Source organism: Macrobrachium nipponense, chromosome 39 (genome assembly GCF_015104395.2).
Source record: "Macrobrachium nipponense isolate FS-2020 chromosome 39, ASM1510439v2, whole genome shotgun sequence".
NCBI classification, from domain to species: Eukaryota; Metazoa; Arthropoda; class Malacostraca; order Decapoda; family Palaemonidae; genus Macrobrachium; species Macrobrachium nipponense.
In genome coordinates this window covers 491,058-513,565 of record NC_061099.1, presented here as the reverse complement: position 1 = coordinate 513,565, position 22,508 = coordinate 491,058, and the positions used below count along the sequence as shown (strand labels likewise).

At 43.7% G+C, this 22,508-nt stretch overlaps 1 protein-coding gene across 1 annotated transcript in view; it reads right to left on the bottom strand.

Annotated features, from left to right (window-relative positions):
- LOC135209991 (ER membrane protein complex subunit 5-like) overlaps positions 1 to 19,019 on the bottom strand; it is a 116,011-nt gene extending 96,992 nt beyond the window's left edge. Inside the window, exon 1 of the mRNA XM_064242723.1 lies at positions 18,862 to 19,019. Coding sequence (XP_064098793.1) covers positions 18,862 to 18,940 — 79 coding nt within the window. The 5' untranslated portion in view covers positions 18,941 to 19,019. The remainder of the gene's footprint in view (positions 1 to 18,861) is intronic.
- Positions 19,020 to 22,508: the final 3,489 nt, after the last annotated feature.

The window sequence follows — 22,508 nt, the reverse complement described above, 5'->3', positions numbered from 1 at the left end:
GAATCCAAAGGAATGGAGGGCTTTTCTCATTGAGATCGCAGGCTTCATCTTTAAGAAAGCCGAGGATTTCGGGGTTTTTGTGCTCGAAAACAGAGATCTCGGCGAAGGAGGAGCCGCAGGACTAAGAGAATCTCCAAACTCCTCAAGAAGTAACGAGGCTAAAACTTTATAATTGGAAAGTCCCTCGTTGGTTGAAACTTCTTCCTCAGAAATCTCTTCAAGGTCAAGGTTAGAAGGAGATCGCTCTTTCCTGATCGATTCTCTATCAAGAGAAGTCACTCTAGGAGAATTGTTTCTAGTAGGTGAAGGACTACGAACAATAACGTCCCCACAACTAGTAGAAGCCTCGCGTCTGGGAGGCGTCACGCTTCTGGCTGGCGTCTTGCGCCTTGCAGCGTCCTCGCGTTTACCTGGCGCCTCTCTCCTGAGAGGCGTCACGCTTCTGGTTGATGTCACGCGCCTTGGAGCGTCCTGGCGCTTGCCTGGCGCCTCTCTCCTGAGAGGCGTCACGCTTCTTGTTGACGTCTCGCGCCTCGTAACGTCCTGGCGCTTGCCTGGCGCCTCGTTCCTGGGAGGCGTCATGCTTCTGGCTGGCGTCACCCGCTTTGGAGCGTCCTCGCGCTTGCCTGGCGACTCTCTCCTGAGAGGCGTCACGCTTCTTGTTGACGTCTCGCGCCTCGTAGCGTCCTGGCGCTTGCCTGGCGCCTCGCTCCTGGGAGGCGTCCTGCTTCTGGTTGGCGTCACGCGCCTGTCTCGAAACTCGCGTCTTCCTGGCAACCGTCGATCCACACTGGTCGTCTGGGCGTCTGGTTTGACGTCCTCGCGCTTGGAATGCTCGACGCGCCTGACTGGCGACTCACGTCTGGAAAGCGCTTCGCGTCTGGCTGGCGCTTCACGCTTGGCTGACGCTTCGCGTCTAGAAAACTCGACGCTCTTGTCTGGCGTCTCGCGCCTGGAAGGCTCTATGCGTTTCGTTGGCGTCTTGCGTTTGACAGGAGAACGGATCTTGCTCGGCCTATGCAAGGCTGATGAATCCGATTCCAAATCGGAGGATGACAAATTTCTATGGCGAGTCTGAACCCTCGACAGCCTAGACTTCTTAATAGGCAGGAAATCGTCTTTCCTTCTGGGAGGGTCTCTTGACAGAACTCCCACCAGAGAAGTGATGGAATCCTGCATAGTGCGAAGGATTCTGTTAGTCTCTTCATTATTGTCTACCCTAGGTTGTTTAATTACTGAATGGTCCTCCTCTTGAAAACGCTCAGGACTTGAAGTAATCCTGGGTTCATCCAAACGTCTTTTCAGGGGGACGAGAAAGATCCGCCGATCTCCAACCTCTTTTAGGTGAAGAATTCTCCGAGGAGGAAAGAAACACTCACGGTAGAACGCTTTTTCTGTAGCGTTCTCTGGCATTCTGTGGCGATACAGAAAATGCCGAAGGGACGTCTGACTGTTGGGGATCCTCCACAACCTCCTTACGGCTTTCGACATTCCTTCTCCTCTGGGCTTGGAGCTTGAAAGAGGTCTAGGCCTGGGAGCGTTGTGGAGACAATCAAACGCCCCCTCCACAGCACTGGGGGACACTTATATCACTATCCACAGCACTATAATCACACTGCTTACCTTCAATGGCCGCCATTTTGGTTTCCATTTTCCGAAGGGGCGGCTATAAGATTCGCAATCTCAGATGCCGAATCTGTGGGTTCTAATAAAGGAGCAGGTACATTAGATGGGGCAGTAAAAGGAGAAGAGGGGTATAATATACTGATAACCCCGCTAGATACAGAACTAGACAAAGGTTTGGAAGAAGACCTCCTCACCCTGTCTCTTTCCAACTTCTTCAAGTATGAAGTTAGAGATTTCCATTCTTCCGCACTCAAATCCTTGCATTCATTACAAGTATTAACAAAAGAACATCATACATCCTGCATTTCTTGCAAATAGTATGAGGATCAAGCGACTTTACAACCCACATTCAGCACACATTCTCACCACACTTCCAGAATCAGACATCATGTTGAACAATCCAAATCAAATTCCAAAAACGGTCCACAATCGCGTATGCCAGTACAATCAATGCAAATACGTCACCGAGAAGTCCAAACGAAGATCAATTGCGATGCAAAATACGAATCCAGCCGGAGATACCCACAACGATGTTTGCCAGTATGGCCGACAGAAAAAAAAAAAATATGATAGAACATGGGAATGGTTCCTAGTCCTGCCACCCAGCGGCAGGTAAGTAGATCACCTGACTACGTAGCGTCCCGTGCGCGAAATTCGAATTTCTGTCGGACGACGGAGTCAAATAGCTAAGTATATATCTGACAGGTAAGTTGAATGTATAAAAATGAGGTTATTATGATATAACAAAGTTTCATGTATACTTACCTGGCAGGTATATATATGCTATATCTCTGTTCGCACTGGCAGAATTTTCAAAACTCGCGGCAACCGCTAGATCACTGGTAGTTCAGGTGATCGCCACCCCGCTCTCCCCGTGGCGCTGGTGCTCGGAATCATTCCCATTTTTCCTCAGATTTTTTCTCTGAACCCTGTCTTCCTGAGGGGAGGTGGGTGGGAATTTAATTATATATACCTGCCAGGTAAGTATACATGAAACTTTGTTATATCATAATAACCTCATTTTCATGTATGACACTTACCTGGCAGGTATATATATAGCTGATGGACACATTTGGAGGTGGGTCAAAGACAGCAACATTGTAAGAGTTTTAAAATTTAAAATTCAAAATACTCTTAGATTCCTTACCTGCTAAGGTAGCTGACTTCAGCATTCCTGCCTCTTAGCCTGCTAAACCTTAGTAGCTTCCAACTAGGACGTGACCTATTAGTTGATGAAGCTAATTACAAGGGTCTGACAACTGGACGGGACCAATTTGTTGACAGGAAACCCTAGCCCTCTCTTACCACGGGCATTCATGCTAGGATAGTTAAGCCACCTGAACCACACACAAAACTAACCTAACACACTACACTTCACAGACTGAAGAGGAAATAACCCTCTCAGACAACCATAAAAAACAACACCACTTCATAAAATACCTAGCATGTTAGTAGTTATGGGGTGGGAAATTCCTTTGCCCAATACTTCTCCTGAGGATACATATGGACCCAAACGTTGACAATTGTCAAACGTTGTTTTGACGTTTCTAAGGTAATGACTTGCAAACACTGAATTAGTCCTCCAAAAAACGTCGTTTCAATGATGATCTTTGAGGGCCATATTCTTTTTAAAAGCCAAGGAAGTAGCTACTGCTCTCACTTCGTGCGCCTTAACCTTAAGGATGCCGAAATTTTCTTCTTGGCATAACATATGAGATTCTTTAATTAGTTCCCTAAGGAAAAAGGCAATAGCATTTTTGGTCATTGCTCTGCTAGGATTCTTCACAGAGCACCACAGTGATTCTGAAGTTCCTCTAATCTTACTGGTTTTCTCCATATAATAGCGCAATGCCCTTACTGGACAAAGAACTCTCTCTTGTTCCTGTCCTAACTAAATCTGAAAGACCCATAATTTCAAAAGACCTTGGCCATGGATGAGCTGGATTCTCGTTCTTGGCCAAGAACCCCTCCTGAAATGAGCAAACCGCCTTGTCATGTTTCCAGCCAATATGTTTGCTAATTGCTTGCAGCTCACTCACCTTTTAGCTGTGGCCAAGGCCACCAAAAAGATTGGTCTTTTTCGAGATATCTCTCAACGAGGCTTGATCCATCGGTTCGAACTTACTAGTTCCTAAGAATTTCAGGACCACATCGAGATTCCAGGAAGGCGCTCTTGTATTGGAGTTTCCTTCCTTGTTCCAAAGGAAGACTTATGAGTCTCTCAGATCTAGATTATTGTAATATCTAAACCTCTATGTCTAAATACTGAGGCCAACATACTCCGATACCCTTTAATCGTCTGAGTTGACAATCCTATTTCCTTCTTTAAATATAAAAGGAAGTCGGCAATTTGGGTCACAGAGGTACTGGATGAAGAAATCTTCCGACTCTTGCACCACTTACGAAAGATTTCCCACTTCGCCTGGTACACCTTAATAGTAGAGGCTCTTCTAGCTCCGGCCACCGCTCTGGCCGCCTCTCTAGAAAACCCATCGCTCTGACAAGTCTTTCGATAGTCTGAACGCAGTCAGACCCAGAGCGAGGGTGTTCTTGTGGTACCTGTTGAAGTGAGGCTGTTTGAGTAGATCTACTCTTGCTGGAAGTGTCCTTGGTACATCTATTGTCCATTCCAGTACCTCTGTGAACCAATCTCGGGCCGGCCAGTAGGGAGCTATGAGAGTCATTCTTGTCCCTTGACTCTCCCTGAATTTCTTCAAAACCTTTCCTAATATCTTGAACGGGGGAAAGGCGTACACGTCTTAGCCCCGTCCAATCTAGAAGAAAGGCGTCTACTGCGACTGCTTGACGGTCTGGGACTGGAGAGCAATAAGTCGTCAATCTCTTTGTCATTGCTGTCGCAAACAAGTCCACCACTGGGCGACCCCATAATTTCCACAGACTCTGGCATACTTCTAGATGAAGAGTCCATTCTGTTGATAGAAGTTGACCTTCCCTGCTCAACAGGTCCGCTCTCACATTCTTCTCCCCTTGAATGAATCTGGTGAGGGAAGGGTTACGTTTTCCTTCTCTGCCCAAAGAAGGATCTCCTCCGCCAACTTGCAGAGAGAGATTGAATGTGCCCCCTCCTTGTTTGCGGATGTACGCCAGAGCTGTGGTATTGTCCGCGTTGACTTGCACCACCTTGTTGCGAATCACCGCGTTGAACTCTTTCAAAGCCAAGAAAATCGCCATCAGTTCCTTCCTGTTTTATATGCCAAGCCGCTTCCTCCTTGCTCCAACGACCTGAAACTTCTTGATGTCCGAGAGTCGCTCCCCAGCCTGCGTCCGACGCGTCTGAGAACAATACATGGTCTGGGTTCTTTTGCTGGAGCGACGCTCCCTTCGCTAACTTCCCCGGAGTTAGCCACCACCGCAATTCCTCTTTGATCTTGCGAGGAATTCGAAACAGGAAGGAATCTGGTTGCGATTTTCTTGCCAGACTTGGTTCAAAAATATTTGTAGGGGTCTCATGTTGAAGCCTTCCTAGAGAAACGAACCGTTTCCAGGGACGAGAGGGTCCCCAGTAAGCTCATCCCACTCTCGTGCCGAACATTGTTCTTTCTCTAGAAAGGCTTGAACTTTTCCGATGCACTGCTCTTGTCTGTTGGGAGACGGAAAAGCCCGAAAAGTCACTGAGGAGATCAGAATCCAAATAAACTAGCTCCTGAGTTGGGGGTCATATTCAACTTTTCTAAGTTCACCATCAGCCCTAACTCTTCGTTAATGTTAAACGTCATTTCTAAGTCCTCCAGACATTGCTTTCTTGATTGGGCTTTATGAGCCAATCGTCCAGGTATAGAGACACTCTTATTCCTAGAATGTGTAGCCACTTCGCCACGCTTGCCATCACTCTTGTAAAAACTTGTGGGGCTGTGCACAGTCCAAAGCAGAGGGCTTTGAACTGAAAGACCCTGTTCTGGATCACAAATCTCAGGTACTTTCCTGGATCCTGCATGAATTGGGATATGAAAATATGCGTCTTGAAGGTCCAGGGTAACCATCCAGTCCCCTGGACGTACCGCTGCCAGTACTGAATCGGTCGTCTCCATCGTAAATTTTGTCTTCTCCACAAATAAGTTGAGTTGACTTACGTCCAGTACTGGTCTCCATCCCCCCGAGGATTTCGCTACTAAAAACAGCCGGTTGTAAAATCCCGGAGATAAGTGATCCAGAACAGGTTCTATTGCTCCTTTCTTGAGCATAGAAAGTACTTGTTCTTGTAGTGCTTCTTGTTTCCCTGGATCGCTGTAGTGAGCTCCAAGCTCTCTTGGCGATGTCGCAAGAGGTGGTCTCTTCAGAAAAGGGATTTGTAACCTTCTTTGGCCACCTTGACGACCCAAGGATCTGCTCCCTTTTCTTGCCAAATCTCCCAAAACTTTTGGAGTCTGGCACCTACTGATGTCTGAAGGACTTGTTGTTCATTGTTTGCTACTGGGTTTTGAACCCCTCTTGGACGGAGCTCTTCTTGCTCTGAAGGAAGGACGAGAAAAGGACTTGCCTCGAAAGGGCTGACTAGCTTGTCTTGATTCCTTAGGCGTCTTCTTAACCACCTTGTTGGGTAAAAATTTTCTTACCGAAGAAGTTAACAGATCCTGCGTCGCTTCTGAGTTAGGGAAAGCGAAATATCCTTGATAATATCCGCAGGAAATAACTGATCCGAAAGTGGGGAATAAACCAATTCGGATTTCTGGGCGTTAGAAATAGGGAAAAACGCCCTTAGCTGCAAAAGAGCATAGGAGTGACCTCTTCTTTAAAACTCCTGCGGTGAAAAGAGATGCTAACTCATTCGCGCCATCCCTTAAGGCTTTGTCCATGCAGGACATAATACTGCTTGGGAGTTGAGAAGCTGTTGATTCATTATTTTCCACTGTTCGTCCCAGAGCCCCCAAGGACCAATCAAGGAAATTGAAAACCTCGAAAGTCCGGAAAATCCCTTTCAAGAGATGATCTAATACTCTGATGGAGGACCGAACCGCACAACTTTAGCCGAATTAAGGCATGGTCTGCGGGCAACTGTCAACAATGTTGGAAAAATTCCCCCTGGGAGGGCAGGCCAGCACTCCCAGGCCGAGATTTTCCCCCATCGCATACCAAATTCCGGACTTCGATGCCAATTTGGTCTGGAGGGGGGAAAGAGACACAGTCTGCCCGCTTCCCTCTTTTCCTTCTTTTCAACCACGTATTCAATTCTTTGAAGAGCCTTCTTAGCCGTAATCGAAAACTTCATCTTCAAAAACGAGGACTTCTTCGGAGTTTATTCTTGGAGAATTGAGAAAGGGGGTGATGTCGGAGCTGCAGGCTGAAAATCCCCTTCAAAAAGTGAAAGAAGGCAATTCGTTAATTTCTTGTAGTCTGAAGAAGGTGCTTCACCATCTTTTTCTTCCTCAGACTCTAAGTCTTCTATCTCCTCTTCTGCCGAAGACACATCCTGTAAACCAAGGTCTTGCTGCAGAAAAACTTCTCCAACCTCGCTGGGAAAAGAAGCCGGCTCCTGCCGCCTGCGTCCTGCGTCCTTCTGAGCTCCGAGGTTGCGTCCTGGCGTCCTGTTCCGGAAGCTTGCGTCCTGCTCCGGTAACTTGCGTCCTGCTTCCTGTTCTCGTAACTTGCGTCCTGCGTCCTGCTCCCGTAACTTGCGTACTACCCGAGAGGGTCTCCGAAGCGTGATGAGAAGGAGGCAAACCATCATGCGTCCTTTTAGATGACTTGACGGGGAGAGATGCGTCCTTACGCCTCGTAGGAGGATGTTCCGATGTTCCCCACGATTTCCTAATCGGGGCTAACCTTCCTTGCATCTCTTCAAGGAAGTTCCTAGTCTCTGTTTCCTGGCGGGAAGTCTGAGCAAGCGGAGAATGACGACGGAAGGGAAGGATCATTAAACGAGAAAGTTCGATCCTGAGCTCTTACGATAAGGAGAAGATACCGGAGAGACTGCTCCGGATTCAGAAGGAGGGCTCCTATCCAGAGAACCGCCGTATACATGAGGTCTTGCGTCTTGTCTTGACTTAAAGGATCTCCTCCTTTTAAACGGAACCACCTCTTCCTCATCACTAGAAGAGAAATTCTCGGGACTACTCACCCGCTCTTGAGGGTCACGCTCATCTTGAGAAGACATAGGTCTATGCGTCCTCTTCAAGAGGACGCGAAACTTCCGCATAACGTCCATACTTGCCTGACGCAGAACTATCTGTAGAGGAAAAAACACTTCCCAGTGTCGCCTTTTCTATGACGCACTGCTGCAGCCTGGGAACGCAACAGGACTGCCTGAAGGGACGACTGATCGTAAGGGAACCCCTCTCGCCTCCCTTCTTTGACTGTCGACATGCCTTCTCCCTTGGGTCTGGGAGCTTGGCAGAGGCCTAGGTCTAGGAGCACGAGTGAGACGATCAGCCGCCCCCTCCACTACACTGACACTCTCAAACGTACCCACTTTGTCTGTAAGACGCTGAATCTGATCGCCCATTGACGCAAGGGCGGCAAACACTTTCACATAATTAGTATCCTCAGAAACAGCAGCAGGCGCAGGAGAGACCTGAGAAGGAGAAGGATTAACAACTTCTACTTGGGAAGAAGGGGGAGAAATAACAGAAGTATTCAAGGCCTTACTAGAAGATGCCTGACCTCTCACTCCGAGGACACCGATCTTCTTACTCTATCCTTTTCTAGTCTCTCAACATATTTCGTGAAAGTCTTCCACTCCTTCTCATTTAAACTTTCACACCTCATTACATCTATTATCCAAGTACACAAAACCTCTCTACACTTCTTACATACTGTGTGAGGGTCTACCGAGGCTTTCGGCAGTCTCACCTTGCACCTTCTTTCATACACACTCGAAATACTACACCAGAATCAGACATTATAAGAACTTCCAATCGCGATTGCCAATCCAACTTTCCAATACGATACCCAATAAACCATCCAAGTACAGCGAAAGTCAGCTAACGAGTTTGAATTCTAGCAGGGAAGGAAACCAACAACGATGTTGCCGGTTCAGTGGCAGAAAAAATCTGAGGAAAATGGGAATGATTCCGAGCACCAGCGCCACGGGAGCGGGGTGGCGATCACCTGAACTACCAGTGATCTAGCGGTTGCCGCGAGTTTTGAAAAATTCTGCCAGTGCGAACAGAGAATATAGCTATATATATACTGCCAGGTAAGTGTCATACATGAAACCTTAGTTTAATTTTTAATGCTTTGAAAGCATTCAAAACTATGTAAACTGCATTCTTATTGCATTTTTCATCAAAAAAACCTTCAAATATTGATTATTTTGCATTTTTGGTGTCATATTTCTTCTGCCAGATCAGCATTGGAGGCTTTGTAACCCTGGAAATAATTTCTGATGAATATAATTGAAAAGCGCCTTAACCTCGGAACTTCGTAAGCCGAACCAGTCGTAATCCCGGGACTGTCTGTATAGAGTTTAGGCCTAAGGCCAAGTGCTAGGACCTATGATGTCATTCACCCCTGAAACTGAAATTGATAGTAAAAGCTTTGAAAGGTGTAACAGAAGGAAAACGTCACAGCTGTACTCTGAATCAAATGTTAGGAATGGGTGGAAAGTAAGATGGAAGAAAGAGAATATGAACATGGGTGCACTAAAAGGAGTGACAGCTAGGGGCCAAAGGAACATTGTAAAGAACCTTAAGTAATGCCTACAGAGCAAAACATAAGGTGCATTGACAGCACATCAGCCAGGTAAGGGCACAGCAGCCAAGGTAAGGTTAGGTAATATTCCCTCTGAAATGCCTGCTACAGTTCAGGGCAGTCTAGGCCAGACCACATACAAAGGATAACCTTCAGGCTACTATACTAGGTAGGCTACATAGCTATACTAGTTATAGGGTAAACAACCGCAGACGATCCATCGTCATCGCGTGGCCAGGCCTTATTCACTCGATATTTAATTGGTGAAACAAGAATATAATTACATCTTTAAGCATACCATTCAAAAGATTGAAGGGGTAGATCTAGGGTACCTATCCGCGGCGACCCAGACTATGGCAGTTGCGGTTTTTCTATGCAGTTTTACCTACTGAACAAGAATTTTAAGTAATATTTATTCGGACGACTGTAATTAATCCCCAGGGGCCAGTACTAAACATGTTATTGTTATAATACAATTAAGTTTGTTCATACTTACCTGGCAGATATATATATATAGCTGTATTTTCTGAAGTCCGACAGAATTTAAAAAATTCGCGGCACACGCATGTGGGCGGCCAGGTGGTAGTACCCATTCCCGCCGCTGGGAGGCGGATATCAGGAAACTATTCCCATTTTCTATTCATATTTTTATCAGTGCCACTGTCTCCTGAGGGAGGTGGGTGGGCACTTTAATTATATATATCTGCCAGGTAAGTATGAACAAACTTAATTGTATTATAACAATAACATTTTGTTCATGAAACTTACCTGACAGATATATATATAGCTGAAATCCCACCTTCGGATGGTGGGAAGAGACAGAATAGGATTTTTGGGAAACTAAATTAAGTAGATGATATACATCTTGGTTCCTGACCTGTTAGCATAGCCGACTTCGTGATTACTGTCACCAAAGTCTGCTTCTGCGTTACTAGAGTTGCCAGCGAGGTAGAGACCTGTAATGCTGGTGCGCTCTAGATGATCTGTCAACGGGGGCGTGACCACAATGTGACTAGACCATATGACCATACTTTTGAGGGCACCGAAGCTAAAACCACCACCTGACCTAACCTATCAAAGTTAGTTCCATAACTTCTAGGCTAAAGAAAAGGAACGCGCCTCAAGCGACCAAACCCTTCAAAGTTAAAAGCACACCTATCCCTTTTCTATAGGATAAGGATTCGTGTTGCTTCTTGCACCCAATAATATATCTACGGATATGTATGGTCCTAGCGACTTACGGATCTGAAATGTCGTCTTCACATCCCGTCGGGAGTGTGAAGCGAACACAGAGTTGCTTCGCTAAAGCGTGGCACTCAGGATGTTACTGAGTGTCATGCTCTGTTGAAATGCTTCCGAGGCCGCGCCCTCACCTCTTGAGCATTCATATTAAGAAAAAATCTCAAATCTTTATGCAAACATAATGAATGAGACCTCTTAAAAGAACTCCTTGGCTATAATGCCAGGTGTTCTTGGACATGAACAGTCTGGTCTTTTTACGGAACACCGCAGATTGTCGGGAGTGTGAAGCGAACCCAGAGTTGCTTCGCAAAACAAAAAAGCGTGGCACTCAGGATGTTACTGAGTGTCATGCTCTGTTGAAATGCTTCCGAGGCCGCGCGCCCTCATCACCTCTTGAGCATTGATATTAAGAAAAAATCTCAAATCTTTATGCAAACATAATGAATGAGCACCTCTTAAAAAGAACTCCTTGGCTATCATGCCAGGGTGTTCTTGGACATGAACTAGTCTGGTCTTTTTACGGAACACCGCAGATTGTCTGTTGACCTTGACTTTCTATAGTTTTATCAAGATAAAACTTGAGAGACCCTACAGGGCACAGGACTCTCTAATGCCCTTGCCCAATAATTTGTGCCATACCCTTGGTCTCCAAGCCTTCGGGTCAATGGTCAGACAGGTTTTCGTTCTTATCAAGAACGGAAGGCTTAGCGGACAAACCGCATTATGTCCTTTAAAGCCAAAACCTCTGATGATGGCTAAAACCTCACTAACCCTCCTTGCCGTGGCTAGAGCGGTTAGAATATTAGCCTTTCTGGTCACGTGTATTAAGTTCGCAGAAAGGATAGGTTCGAAATGCTTTTGGCATCAGAAACTCAGACTACGTCTAAGTTCCATGCCGGAACCTTTGATCCAGAGAATACAAGATCTCCACAGACCTCAAAGATCGTGAAGCTTTGTTGTTTGACAGAACCGAATCTCTGAGCCTAGAGGCCGTCAACAACATATTTGCATATTCTACAACAGTTAGGACTTCTATCTTATCTCATACTTCATACGGAAAGATAGAACCATAACGAAATTCACAGAGGTCGAGGTGGAGGAAACAGTCATTTTCCCTTCACTATCTCCAGAAACGGCCCCCTCCGATTGAAAACTGAAAATAGGCAGCACTGCTTTGCCTTGGCCAAGAGACTGCCATTAATCTTGAAGATCTTATCGCTTCTCGATAGTCTGAACGCTTTCAGACTCAGAGAGGAGAGATATTAGATACTTCACTAAGCGACGATGTTTGATTACACCGATTCTCTCGGGAAGGGTCTTTGGACAATTCTCTGAATTACCTGACCTCTGTGAATCCAACCTCTTAGAGGCCAACATGTGGCGACTAAAGCTAATCCTCTAGGATCATGAATAAGGGAACAACTTAAGAGGAAGCTCCTTCGTCTTCAAATATTACGAAAAACTTAACGAAAGGACTCCCTCAGTCTCTCCTCACTTTCGACATTACTTCTAAGTGAGGATTACTCAGACGTCAGTAGTTGTTGCCTTCGATCGAGAAGACCCCCACGGACGTGCACTAGATTAACGAACCTATTGAGGATCGTTACGTTCCGTGCCCAGCCCATAACCAATTCTCTCTTCTCGAGCTATGAGAGAGCTGAGAAATTATCCGAGATGATTTGGGCCACTCGATCCAACCTCACCCTTCGAGGAACTGGAAAGCCGACTAATTTGGCTTCCAATTCTTTCAGACAATGTGCCAGAACATCTGTTCTCTGTTCGGATGTCTGGCACCCTCTCGCTATCACCTGAGGTGATCCTCAAGCCGTTGAGAGAAAATTAGAATTACAAGATCTTTGATGTTATTCCAATTTCTTCGTGAGGAAAATTTGTAGAGGTCTGAATTGCTGTTTATTCAGGGAAACAAGCTTCTCCAGCGAGGAAATGGTCCCCAGCAAACTCATCCATTCCCTCACTCAGCCTGCTTCCCTTCCCTAAATAAGGCTGCGCTTTGCATAAGCAGGAGAGCATTATTATAGTGCTATGCCGCGGTAGATTTCGTACAGAATGTTACCGTGCGGTAAACCCGCACCTAACAAGTATAAGAGATAGTCTTGTTGAAATTTTCTAAGTAAACGGCAGGTATGATCATTCAAGATTACTAGAAATTTCCTCAACCCGAGGCTAAAATCCATGATTGTAGGGCAAAGAGACGGTTTATTAAGCCATTCCCGCAAGGGAAGATAGACGTAAACCCACCACCGCGCATGACACCCGAAGCTAGCCGGTACTGCGTATATCACAGTAACAGCAGCCTTGATCATCGTCTCGCACTATATGCCTGAGTTGCCAGCTACTCCTTTTACGAAGGGGGGATAGGTATGAAATTATCGAGCCAAAGGAAAACTCTCAAGCGGCATATTTAAAACGAAACAAAATTCGCTAAATACAGAAGCTGAGTTGATGTTGCAGTTCAATTAGAATACTTCTCGTCTAAGTCGCAATCCGTAGAATAAACTAGGGATATGCGTTACCCCTCGGACAATTCAACTGCTTAGTAGAATCATGTCGCGAGGTTAATATACGTAGTATATTTATAGTATTCTGAACAACGATCTCCATCCTAAATTCTTTCCTTAAAGAAAACAAAATAAGGATTGGAGATCGACCACCTTCGATCTCTATCAAAAAGAGTGAAGGAGAAGTCTTCCTCGAAGGAAAGCTTCAATGGAGAACAGAATACTATCTGCCTGAGTTGCCAGCTACTCCCTTTACGAAGGAATAGGTAGATATTATCGAGCAAAAAGGAAACTCTCAAGCAGGCCTATTTAAACGAAACAGAATTCGCTAAATACAGAAGCTGAGTTGGTGTTGTGTAACAATACCTGAAGAGTTGTTCTTACTCCGAAAACTCTTGGAAGGTTGAAGGGAGTGTCAAATAAATACATTAGAACAACAGTTCTTTTCGGCTTCTATCCGCAGAGGTAAATACGATATGCGTATATGACTCGACATGCGTTAGCAAAATGACGCAAAGATAAACTACGTAAGTATTGTAGTAATTTGAACATCGAATTCTCTATTACATCTTTCCTGGACGAGGAAGAGAGAAAGAAAGGAAAACGACTGTCACGTTCGGTTCTGAAAATGAATGAGAGCTCTTCCGAAATTTGTTACTTATCCGCTTAAGCGATAAAATGTTATGAAGATCTTTGTCAATGAGAACTAACCCATTTACATGACAGAAAGTAATCCAGGAATTCGAGCATATAGTTTTCCCGATTCCCGCAGAAATCGAGGAAGGGGCAGGATTCCTGATTAGAGACTGGGCTTACGACAGGAAGGACCTTAATGTTTCCCCTTCGGCAGCGCAATCCCGAAAGCAGACGAGGCGTTTTATGACACCGAAATCTGCTTACCAGTTTTCCTGGAATTCATCAATGATGGATTCTATTGAACGCTCCCTTCGTAGAAAGCGAAGTAGACATCTTGACGAGACCAAAACTCCTTCCTCTACTTCGACGACGCCCTCTTGAAGAGCGTTCTTGCAGGAAATCCTGCCGAACGTCTTGATGCGTAGGACGCTATCGTTCTGAAGAACGTCCTGGCAAGTGCTCTACCGAGCGTCATGACGTGTAGGATGCCGAGCGTCTTCAAAACGTCCTCGCTAGCGTCCTGGCGAGCGTCCTCGCTAGCGTCCTGGCGAGCGTCCTCGCTAGCGTCCTCGCTAGCGTCCTGCCGAGCTTCCACCGAAGCGTCCTGGAACGAAATGTCCACAAAAGCGTCCTGCTGAAGCGTCCTCAAAAGCGTGCTGGAAAGCGTCCTGCTGAGCTTCCTCAAAAGCTTCCTGCCGAGCGTCCTCAAAGCGTCCTGGAAAGCGTCCAGCTACGAGAGTGTCTGAGCAGAGAACACCAAGTCTTCTGAACGACGTTTCAGAGAGGACTCGTTGAGCGCCTTGATGCATGCAAGGCCCGCCAAGAGGCGTCCTGGCGAGCGACCTTGCCAACATCTCAATGTTTATGACGAACCTGCGTTTTGCGTATGACATTGAATATTTTAAGGGACGTCCTCATGCGAGTCTCCATGGAGAGCCGCACGCTGCTCCTGAAGAGTGTGAACACTAAAGGAAGACGTATGGCTTTCCGTTCTTCCCGCAAGGTGCTTGCCGAGCGTCCTGGAGAAATGTCTCTACTTATAGGACGTCGAGCACCTCAAAAGCTTCATCACGTCTAAATTGCCCTTCTTATGCCGACCAGAGACAAGTTGTTTGACTGTGCAAAGCAGCTTGCCGGTCGTCAAACTTATCAGCTTGCTTTATCGAAGTAAAGCGAACGTTACATAACGTATACGGAGCGCAATGAGGAGAGGAGGCGAATACTGAGTTGCTCCTCCAAAAGGTGGAATCAAGAATGTCCTTGATTACCAAATTCTTTTGGTTTGGGAATGCTAGCGAGGTTGAAACAGCTCTAACTTCATGAGCGTTCACGCGCAGGAGGCTCAAATCACTCTTCTGGCAAGATGAATGAACCTCCTTAATAAAGATAAGTGATATATACATGAGCGTTCACTCGCAGGAGGATCAAATCACTCTTCTGGCAAAGATGAATGAGCCTCCTTAATAAAAATGTATACATGATGTATACATGAGCGGTTCACTCGCAGGAGGCTCAAATCATCTTCTGGCAAGATGAATGAGCCTCCTTAATAATGTATAAATGATATATACTGAGCGTTCTCGCAGGAGGCTCAATCACTCTTCTGGCAAGATGAATGAGCCTCCTTAAAAAATGTCCTTAGGAAAAGAGCCAGTGCATTCTTCTAAAAGGGAAAATGTGGTCTCTTTACTCTCTCATCCTCTCGTGACGAGAGAGAGGACGTGAAGCGTCCTCTTCTCTAAAGCTTCTTTAGGGGGCGCGAGTCCTTCCGAGAACTCCAACCCCTGTGTGGGGAGGACGCCTCGGAGGACGAGAAGCAATCTTTCAAGATTCGCGCACGTGCACGATCGTTTAGCAGCCTGGAAGAGTCCACAGGTTCTGCCGAAGGACGCCAGATCGGTGGGGAGCCCCCGTAACCCTTCTTGCGGCTTTCGACATGCCCTCTCCTGAGTCCTGGGAGTCCGACAGAGGTCCAGGCCTAGAGGCATTATGGGGCCGATCTGACGCCCCCTCCACAACCGGGGCACTACACTTCACAACACTGGTTGGAGAGCGAGACACTTTAGTCTAGATTACTTGATGTAATCCTTTAGCAGACACTTATTCTAGGCTCGTAAGCCATACCACAGGGTTAGGCAAAATAAAATCTACAGGAGGTTAGAAGGTTCATTATTTCTAACTTCTGTTTACTGTGGAGGAAACTCCTGATTCTAACACGCTCTAAAATGCGTAATTGAATCCTCCTTCTTCCGTAATCAGTCACACATTACACTAATTACCTTATGCAAAGAAAACATGTAAACGTCATATATACTAAGCGAGTGTCTACCGAAAGTTACGGTAGCCTCACCTTACCATGCAGACAACAAAGTCTGAAACTAGGCTAACTAGCTTCAGACATCAAATGCAATGAAAAAATTTACGATAGCGTATGCCTAGCCACAAATCCAAGTTAATAATCGAAAGAATAATTAGGATACTTAAGTGGCTAATGAAGTTTCAAAATCCTAGGCGGAGGTCTGTAAACAGTTTGTTTACCGACCGGCGACAGAAAAAAATATGAATAGAAAATGGGAATAGTTTCCTGATATCCGCCTCCCAGCGGCGGGAATGGGTACTACCACCTGGCCGCCCACTGCGTGTGCCGCGAATTTTTAAATTCTGTCGGACTTCAGAAAATACAGCTATATATATATCTGTCAGGTAAGTTTCATGAACAAAATGGCGAAATACAAGTTGGACGCCCCAAGATCCCTAGTGGATGTCGTATCCGCGGTTAGGTTTCTTGCAGGGTAATTCTAAAGAATAGTTACCTACGAATTGCAAGGAACGTAACCGTGGATACGACATCCACTAGGGATTGGGGCGTCCAATGTATTTCGCAGTGTTTAGTACTGGCCCCTGGGGGTTAATTACAGTCATCCGAATAAATATTACTTTAAATTCTTATTCAGTAAGTAAAATAACATAGGAAAACGTCAATTACCATAGTCTAGGTCACCGCGGATTGCTTCTGTAGAAATAACGTTTCGTCAACATAATGTGATATATGAAAGCCCCATACGAACTAAAATAAGCATGTGAGCTCTTTGTAAAATATGTTTTCAAGGCAGTTTTGAAATCCAATATGGCGGCAATTGCGTGACTGGCCGTTCTAACCACAGACAATCCACCATCTTTCCCAGCACTCATTTGAACAATGTTAGCGTATATATGTATCGTTTATTGATCTTACTCAAGATTGCAGTTGTAATCAGCACAATAAAACAACATTTTGTTGCCTATATTACTGAAAGTATGAAACTTTTTACTCCTGGGGTCATGGTTTGAACTGAATTCAATTTTACCTTGTAATCGGTGGTTTTATCCTTACTGCCATCAAAACTGAAACTCCACAGTGCTTATTTGATTGTAATTATACACATTTTGGTCTTAATTCACTCCAAATTGCACTTGAACCACGTTGCTGTTCCTGGTTCCTAAGCACTCACTCCACAAACACAGTTACGAGCAGCAGACGACTACACTGTTTATGAGGTGCAAAGGTTTATTCCCTTAATTGTTTACTTTACTCATTATTTAGTTTAACTTTACTTTGTTACCTCAAAATGTTTATTTAATTTCTGTCTATTATCCCTTTTTTGCAACCAACTTAACCCCCAAAAATTACAAATATTTCTGATGTAGTACTTAGGAGCAGACGACGCGACAAAAAAATGACTCATCGTTGCCAATCTAGTGGAGCTTCACACATAAGTACACTGATGCATTTACAGACTGTTTCCATGAATTCTAGTTGCCATAGTAATGCAGTAATATGTATAGCCTATATACTACAAATAGATACGCTAATTTCACTTATTTCCCCGGTTTCCTGTAAGTCTTATACCCAGTTTGGAGGGTAAACACATACCAATTGACAACACTCAAGAGCGCAAAACGCCACAAAGAATGCCGTACTTAGTTCCCTTGGATAAGTACTGGTTAGAGGTCGGGTTTACGATTGTTGTGATGAAAGTGCCCCAGCATCTATGGGTACAAGTGGTGTGCGGACTTAGCGCAGGAAATGGGAAGTTGTTGACACAAGCAACTCCGCAAACATCGAGATGGCATCAATCTTCTAAACTTTTTTAATTGGAAGTAAAAATTTCGAAAGCATCATGGGGGTAAACACACTGCGTTGGCCACACTTTTCAATACCCTCTGTTTAAATCTTAGGTAATTCTAAGCCCTCATTCCGCAGTAAAGTAGACTAGGGCAGTTGACGTTTTCCTACGTTATTTTACTTACTGAACAAGAATTTAAAGTAATATTTATTCGGACGACTGTAATTAACCCCCAGGGGCCAGTACTAAACACTGCGAAATACATTGGATCCCCAATCCCTAGTGGATGTCGTATCCGAGGTTACGTTCCTTGCAGTCCGTGCGGATCTATTCTTTAGAATTACCCTGCAAGAAACGTAACCGCAAACACGACATCCACTAGGGACTGGAGCGTAGATAAACAGCAACTGCCATAGTCTGGGCTGCCGCGGATAGGTACCCTAGCTAGATCTACCTATGGCCTTAATTTCTAACTTTGGAGAAAATATAGCCTACTACTTACTTCGAAAGGAGAGTAGAGGTCTTGAGCTCCTGCTATCACCACCAACGACTCATGACTGATGACCATCTCTGGTGTCAGGATGAGTTAAAGTACTTTTTCGGAGGGTGGCCAGTACGCAGTACTAGGCTAGTCAGTGAGTTGGCCAGTCCAGTCGGTTTGTTTGAACGGTGCTTTTACGTTGTTGGTTGTTTACCCTATACCTACCTAGTACCTAGGTAGCCTAGCTAAGTAGGTACTACCTAGGTAGCCTACCTAGTAGGCTGTGGCCTAAAGTAACTTAGGTACATCAGTCTTCTACTACCTAGTACTAGTAGGTAGCCTAGCTAGCTATAGCCTATTGAAAGGAAAAATTTTGAGGCCTAACAATATACCTACCGCAAAAAAATATAAGAAATAACGGCGTCATTTTGAATTAGAAATAGTTTACCGTTACCATTTACGGTAAAAGTGGGCTAATCCAAGATCAGGTCAACGAGGACGGTAGTCTCTTCTACACTGTTAATCAGGCTAGTACGTTATTTTAAGTATATATTATTTTCTGTCTAAGTGAATATGCGTAAAAAAGAAGGAAATGTGTTCTCACGTTGCGCAGCTGAGTATCCTGCATGAAATAGGGACACAATTCCAAAGAAAAATGCGAGTTTCGGCCAAATGACAGCCATGGTTGATGACGATTGTTTTGAACGTTTTCTACGGCATGACAATTCAGTGTCTCTGGCTGCTTGCCGGTAAAGAAGATTTTCAGAGAAGAAGAAATCGTAGGAAGCGATCTAATGAATAAATATACCCCAAATGAAAAGAAATAAAAATTACATAATTAAGATAACGGGAAAATGCATCAGCAATGCTTAAGTTTGCTCTTTTTCATGGCCGAAATGGAAAGGGAACTATGCATTTCTGCAGAAAAAATTGCAATTATGAGCCTGTGAACATGAAAGACTAGTGACAAGTATGCAAAATGTATGATAAAAATAAATCTGTAAATAACAAATGAGATACTAATTGGAAAAACATGTAGGTTCAAATATGGGTGTCTGATACCCAGTCGATTATTTATCATAATAATGTGCTTGTAGGTTATCCAGTCTGTTGTGGTCTACCATGGAGACGCTTGTAACTGGTTGGAAAAATATTCTGCTAATGATGATATGCAGAAAATACGCGGAATGACAAAGCTGTTCTAAACGCTCTTGCTGGAGTAAGAGAAACCATTGAGGTAAAAGATACCTTAAGACAAGGAATGATAAATGGGCCAAGAGTACAGATAAAATTTTCAATCTCTATGAGGTCTGAATTATCTTCAGTCTGAATGGCCAATACCCTTGGGTCAAGTATAATATAATTTTCAGAATTTACTTTCCATTGGTAGTCATTTAGTTTGAAAGACATCCTCTCCGCATTTATTTATGTAGGTACCCTTGTATAATTTTTTTAAAATGCCATTTATTAAAAATATATTGAACACATCACGTATGCACTTGACTCACAGAAGTGTCAGTCACACAACAGGTATCTCTGATTGTAAGGAGAGCTCCGCTCTGAGAGCATATAGTTTTCAATGTAAACAGGAAATTCAGTACAAAGGCTTCAAGACTCTTCCCAGTTCCCCTAATAAACACCCTCTGCTATTTTTAGAACAATGGTTTACTAAACCATCTAGTCCTCATTATTGCACTGGTGTTGTCCCACTTAAAGTAAGCTAAAATGAAATTTCCCTTAGAACTTCATTTCTCTCCTTTGAAAAGGTAACAGTTCCTCTGTATTTTTCATAAACACTATCTTTGCTTCAGAGTTATGCTCATTCTCATTAGCCAAAACTTCTCAATGTCACTTTATACAGGACTATGTCCTTGTAATCATTTTGATATCTTTGCTTGTTCTTTCTTGAACCTTGTAATATATTGTCATTGTATTAATTTTCTGCTGTATCTATTATAGCCTATAAAATAGGACTGAGCACCAACACATCAACTACTGGGGCTATATGTGTGAAAGATATTGAGAAGGTCTCTGACTCTCCTTTATTGATAAAGTTCCGGGTTTCTGTAAATATTTCAGGATGAGTCAGTTAACATCAAGGCCCTGCGGTCTTGATGGGCACTCATCCAAGTGCTGACCAGACCCAATTCTGCTTAACTTCGTTGATCGTACATTTGGTACAAAAAGCCCTTTTTTTCATATTTGTTTGAGTATATCAGTAATGATTATAGGAGTTACTTTACTATTATCTTTCTACCTTTATTTGTATTACAAATTTAATAATGAGAAGCATTTATTCCAGCATCAGGCTATAAGACTGAAAGAAATCAAAAGAACGGGCGAGTTTGTTTATGCAATTTAGACCATATGGCCCCCCTCCGGAGTCTGGGAGGTTACTCAGCACAGTATGTGAGAAAATATTTTTTTTTTATTTCTAGATTTTGTTACCAAAACTTGAGAGGAAACCCTAATAGAGATATATGTAGATGTTTATACCTACTTTCTCCCTATTAAATGAGAACAGCATCACTAAGTTTGACTCGGTGATTCATCTAAAACTTTTATTTGATTTAAGGTTATTGTTGCTTCCCAGCAGGGGATTTCGCTTAATATTTAATCTTGATACCTCTGGATTAGTCTCAACTTGAAATTTTAATCTTATTGGGTAGTGAATATAGTTTTTTTTTACAAATTTGTTTTTTCTTATAACAGAAAGGGGTTGTGACATTGCAAAAATATGTACAGGATTTTATAGTTTTCTTAACATTTTCCTTTTTACAACAAAAAAGGGGTTGTAGAATTCCAAACTTTTCATGTAGAAGCATTTACATTAATCACTTGTATTTCAGAATTTTTAATGAAATGTCTTGGAAAGCCGACAGTAAAAATATAAGTACTAATAAATCAAATCCTGCGTTCGATTCAGTAGCTGAATGCGTTCAGGCGTGTCAGTGCACCTGAAAGCTTTTGCGAGCAAATTAAAACCACAAAGTGGATTTCCAGAGGCATGGCCTGGAAGCGATTGCAATGATGATGGTGACTGTGCAATTCTGGACGGGAAACTTTTTAAACTTTTACCTCCGAATTTCTTCTCGTGACCCGACCGGGTTCACGTAAACGTACTTTCCAAGAGATTGGTAATTTGTCAGTCACGACTTTCCGACGATAACAGGCACCGATTTCTCGTGGTCTTTTAAGAGCATGGGAACGTTAACTTGTGTTTGTTGCTGCTAGTCCATTTCAGCGAGTGTTTCGAGCGGGGTCGGTGCTAGCAAATGCGCGACCCGATTAGAAAATTATAGAGATGAAGACGGTTTTTTCATGTCTAATATAAAAATGATTTTCCAATTGAAATTTTCCTGTTAGTGTAGTATACATTATAATGTGAGGAATAATACTTCCTCATTCTTTATTTAATGTTTTCAATGGCGGTTTATTAAAAAAAAAAGAAAAAAAACTCTGGTGCAATGTCCAATTTTGATAAAAGTGGTCAAATAAGCTTAAAACCGGCCATGGTTTCAAGATGAGACTTTTACCCCAGTAAACTTATTAATGCCATCTGAGATCAAAAAGAAATTCACTGTCTTCTGGTTTAGAATTTGTTGGTCGTGTGTAAAAGTGCCTGGTCCCTACATTACTCCTCTGCTGTCATTTTTCCATTATAGACCTACCTGTTATACTTCCCAGAGTTCTTCCTTTCTCTCTCAGTTGGTCGGCTGAGTTTACCACATTCCGATGTTGCAAGAGCTGTCTTGTTTGCTCAGGTGATCTTATTTTCGGGAATGCGCAACCAAGGAGAGCGCTGATGTGCAAGATCAATGATCCAAGTAGTTTGTTTTGAAGTCTTAAACCTTGTATAAGATACAATAGCCGTTCTGCAAGAGCGAACGTGGGTTGAAATATGAATTTGTATGATGGTATTACAACTAGAACTTTCAGACCTTCAGGGAAAAGCTGGAATACGTATTGTTGTAGACCTAACCCGAGGTCATCATTATATTTCCGTCTTCTTATTATGAAGATAATGGTGCAAAGATTAGTGTACGGTTGTTAGACTTTTGATGAACAAAATAAATCTCCATGAAATTTATATATTAGAGACTTTGGTTCTATGGTAAACATCTCGCCCATTTTATTTGAACTGTGCATTTCTAAAAGTATCAAAGCAATTCCATGTCTGCTGTAGCCGATTCTAAACATTCATCCATCCTAAATGATTCTGACAAGAGCCAATGAAAATAACACCTCCGG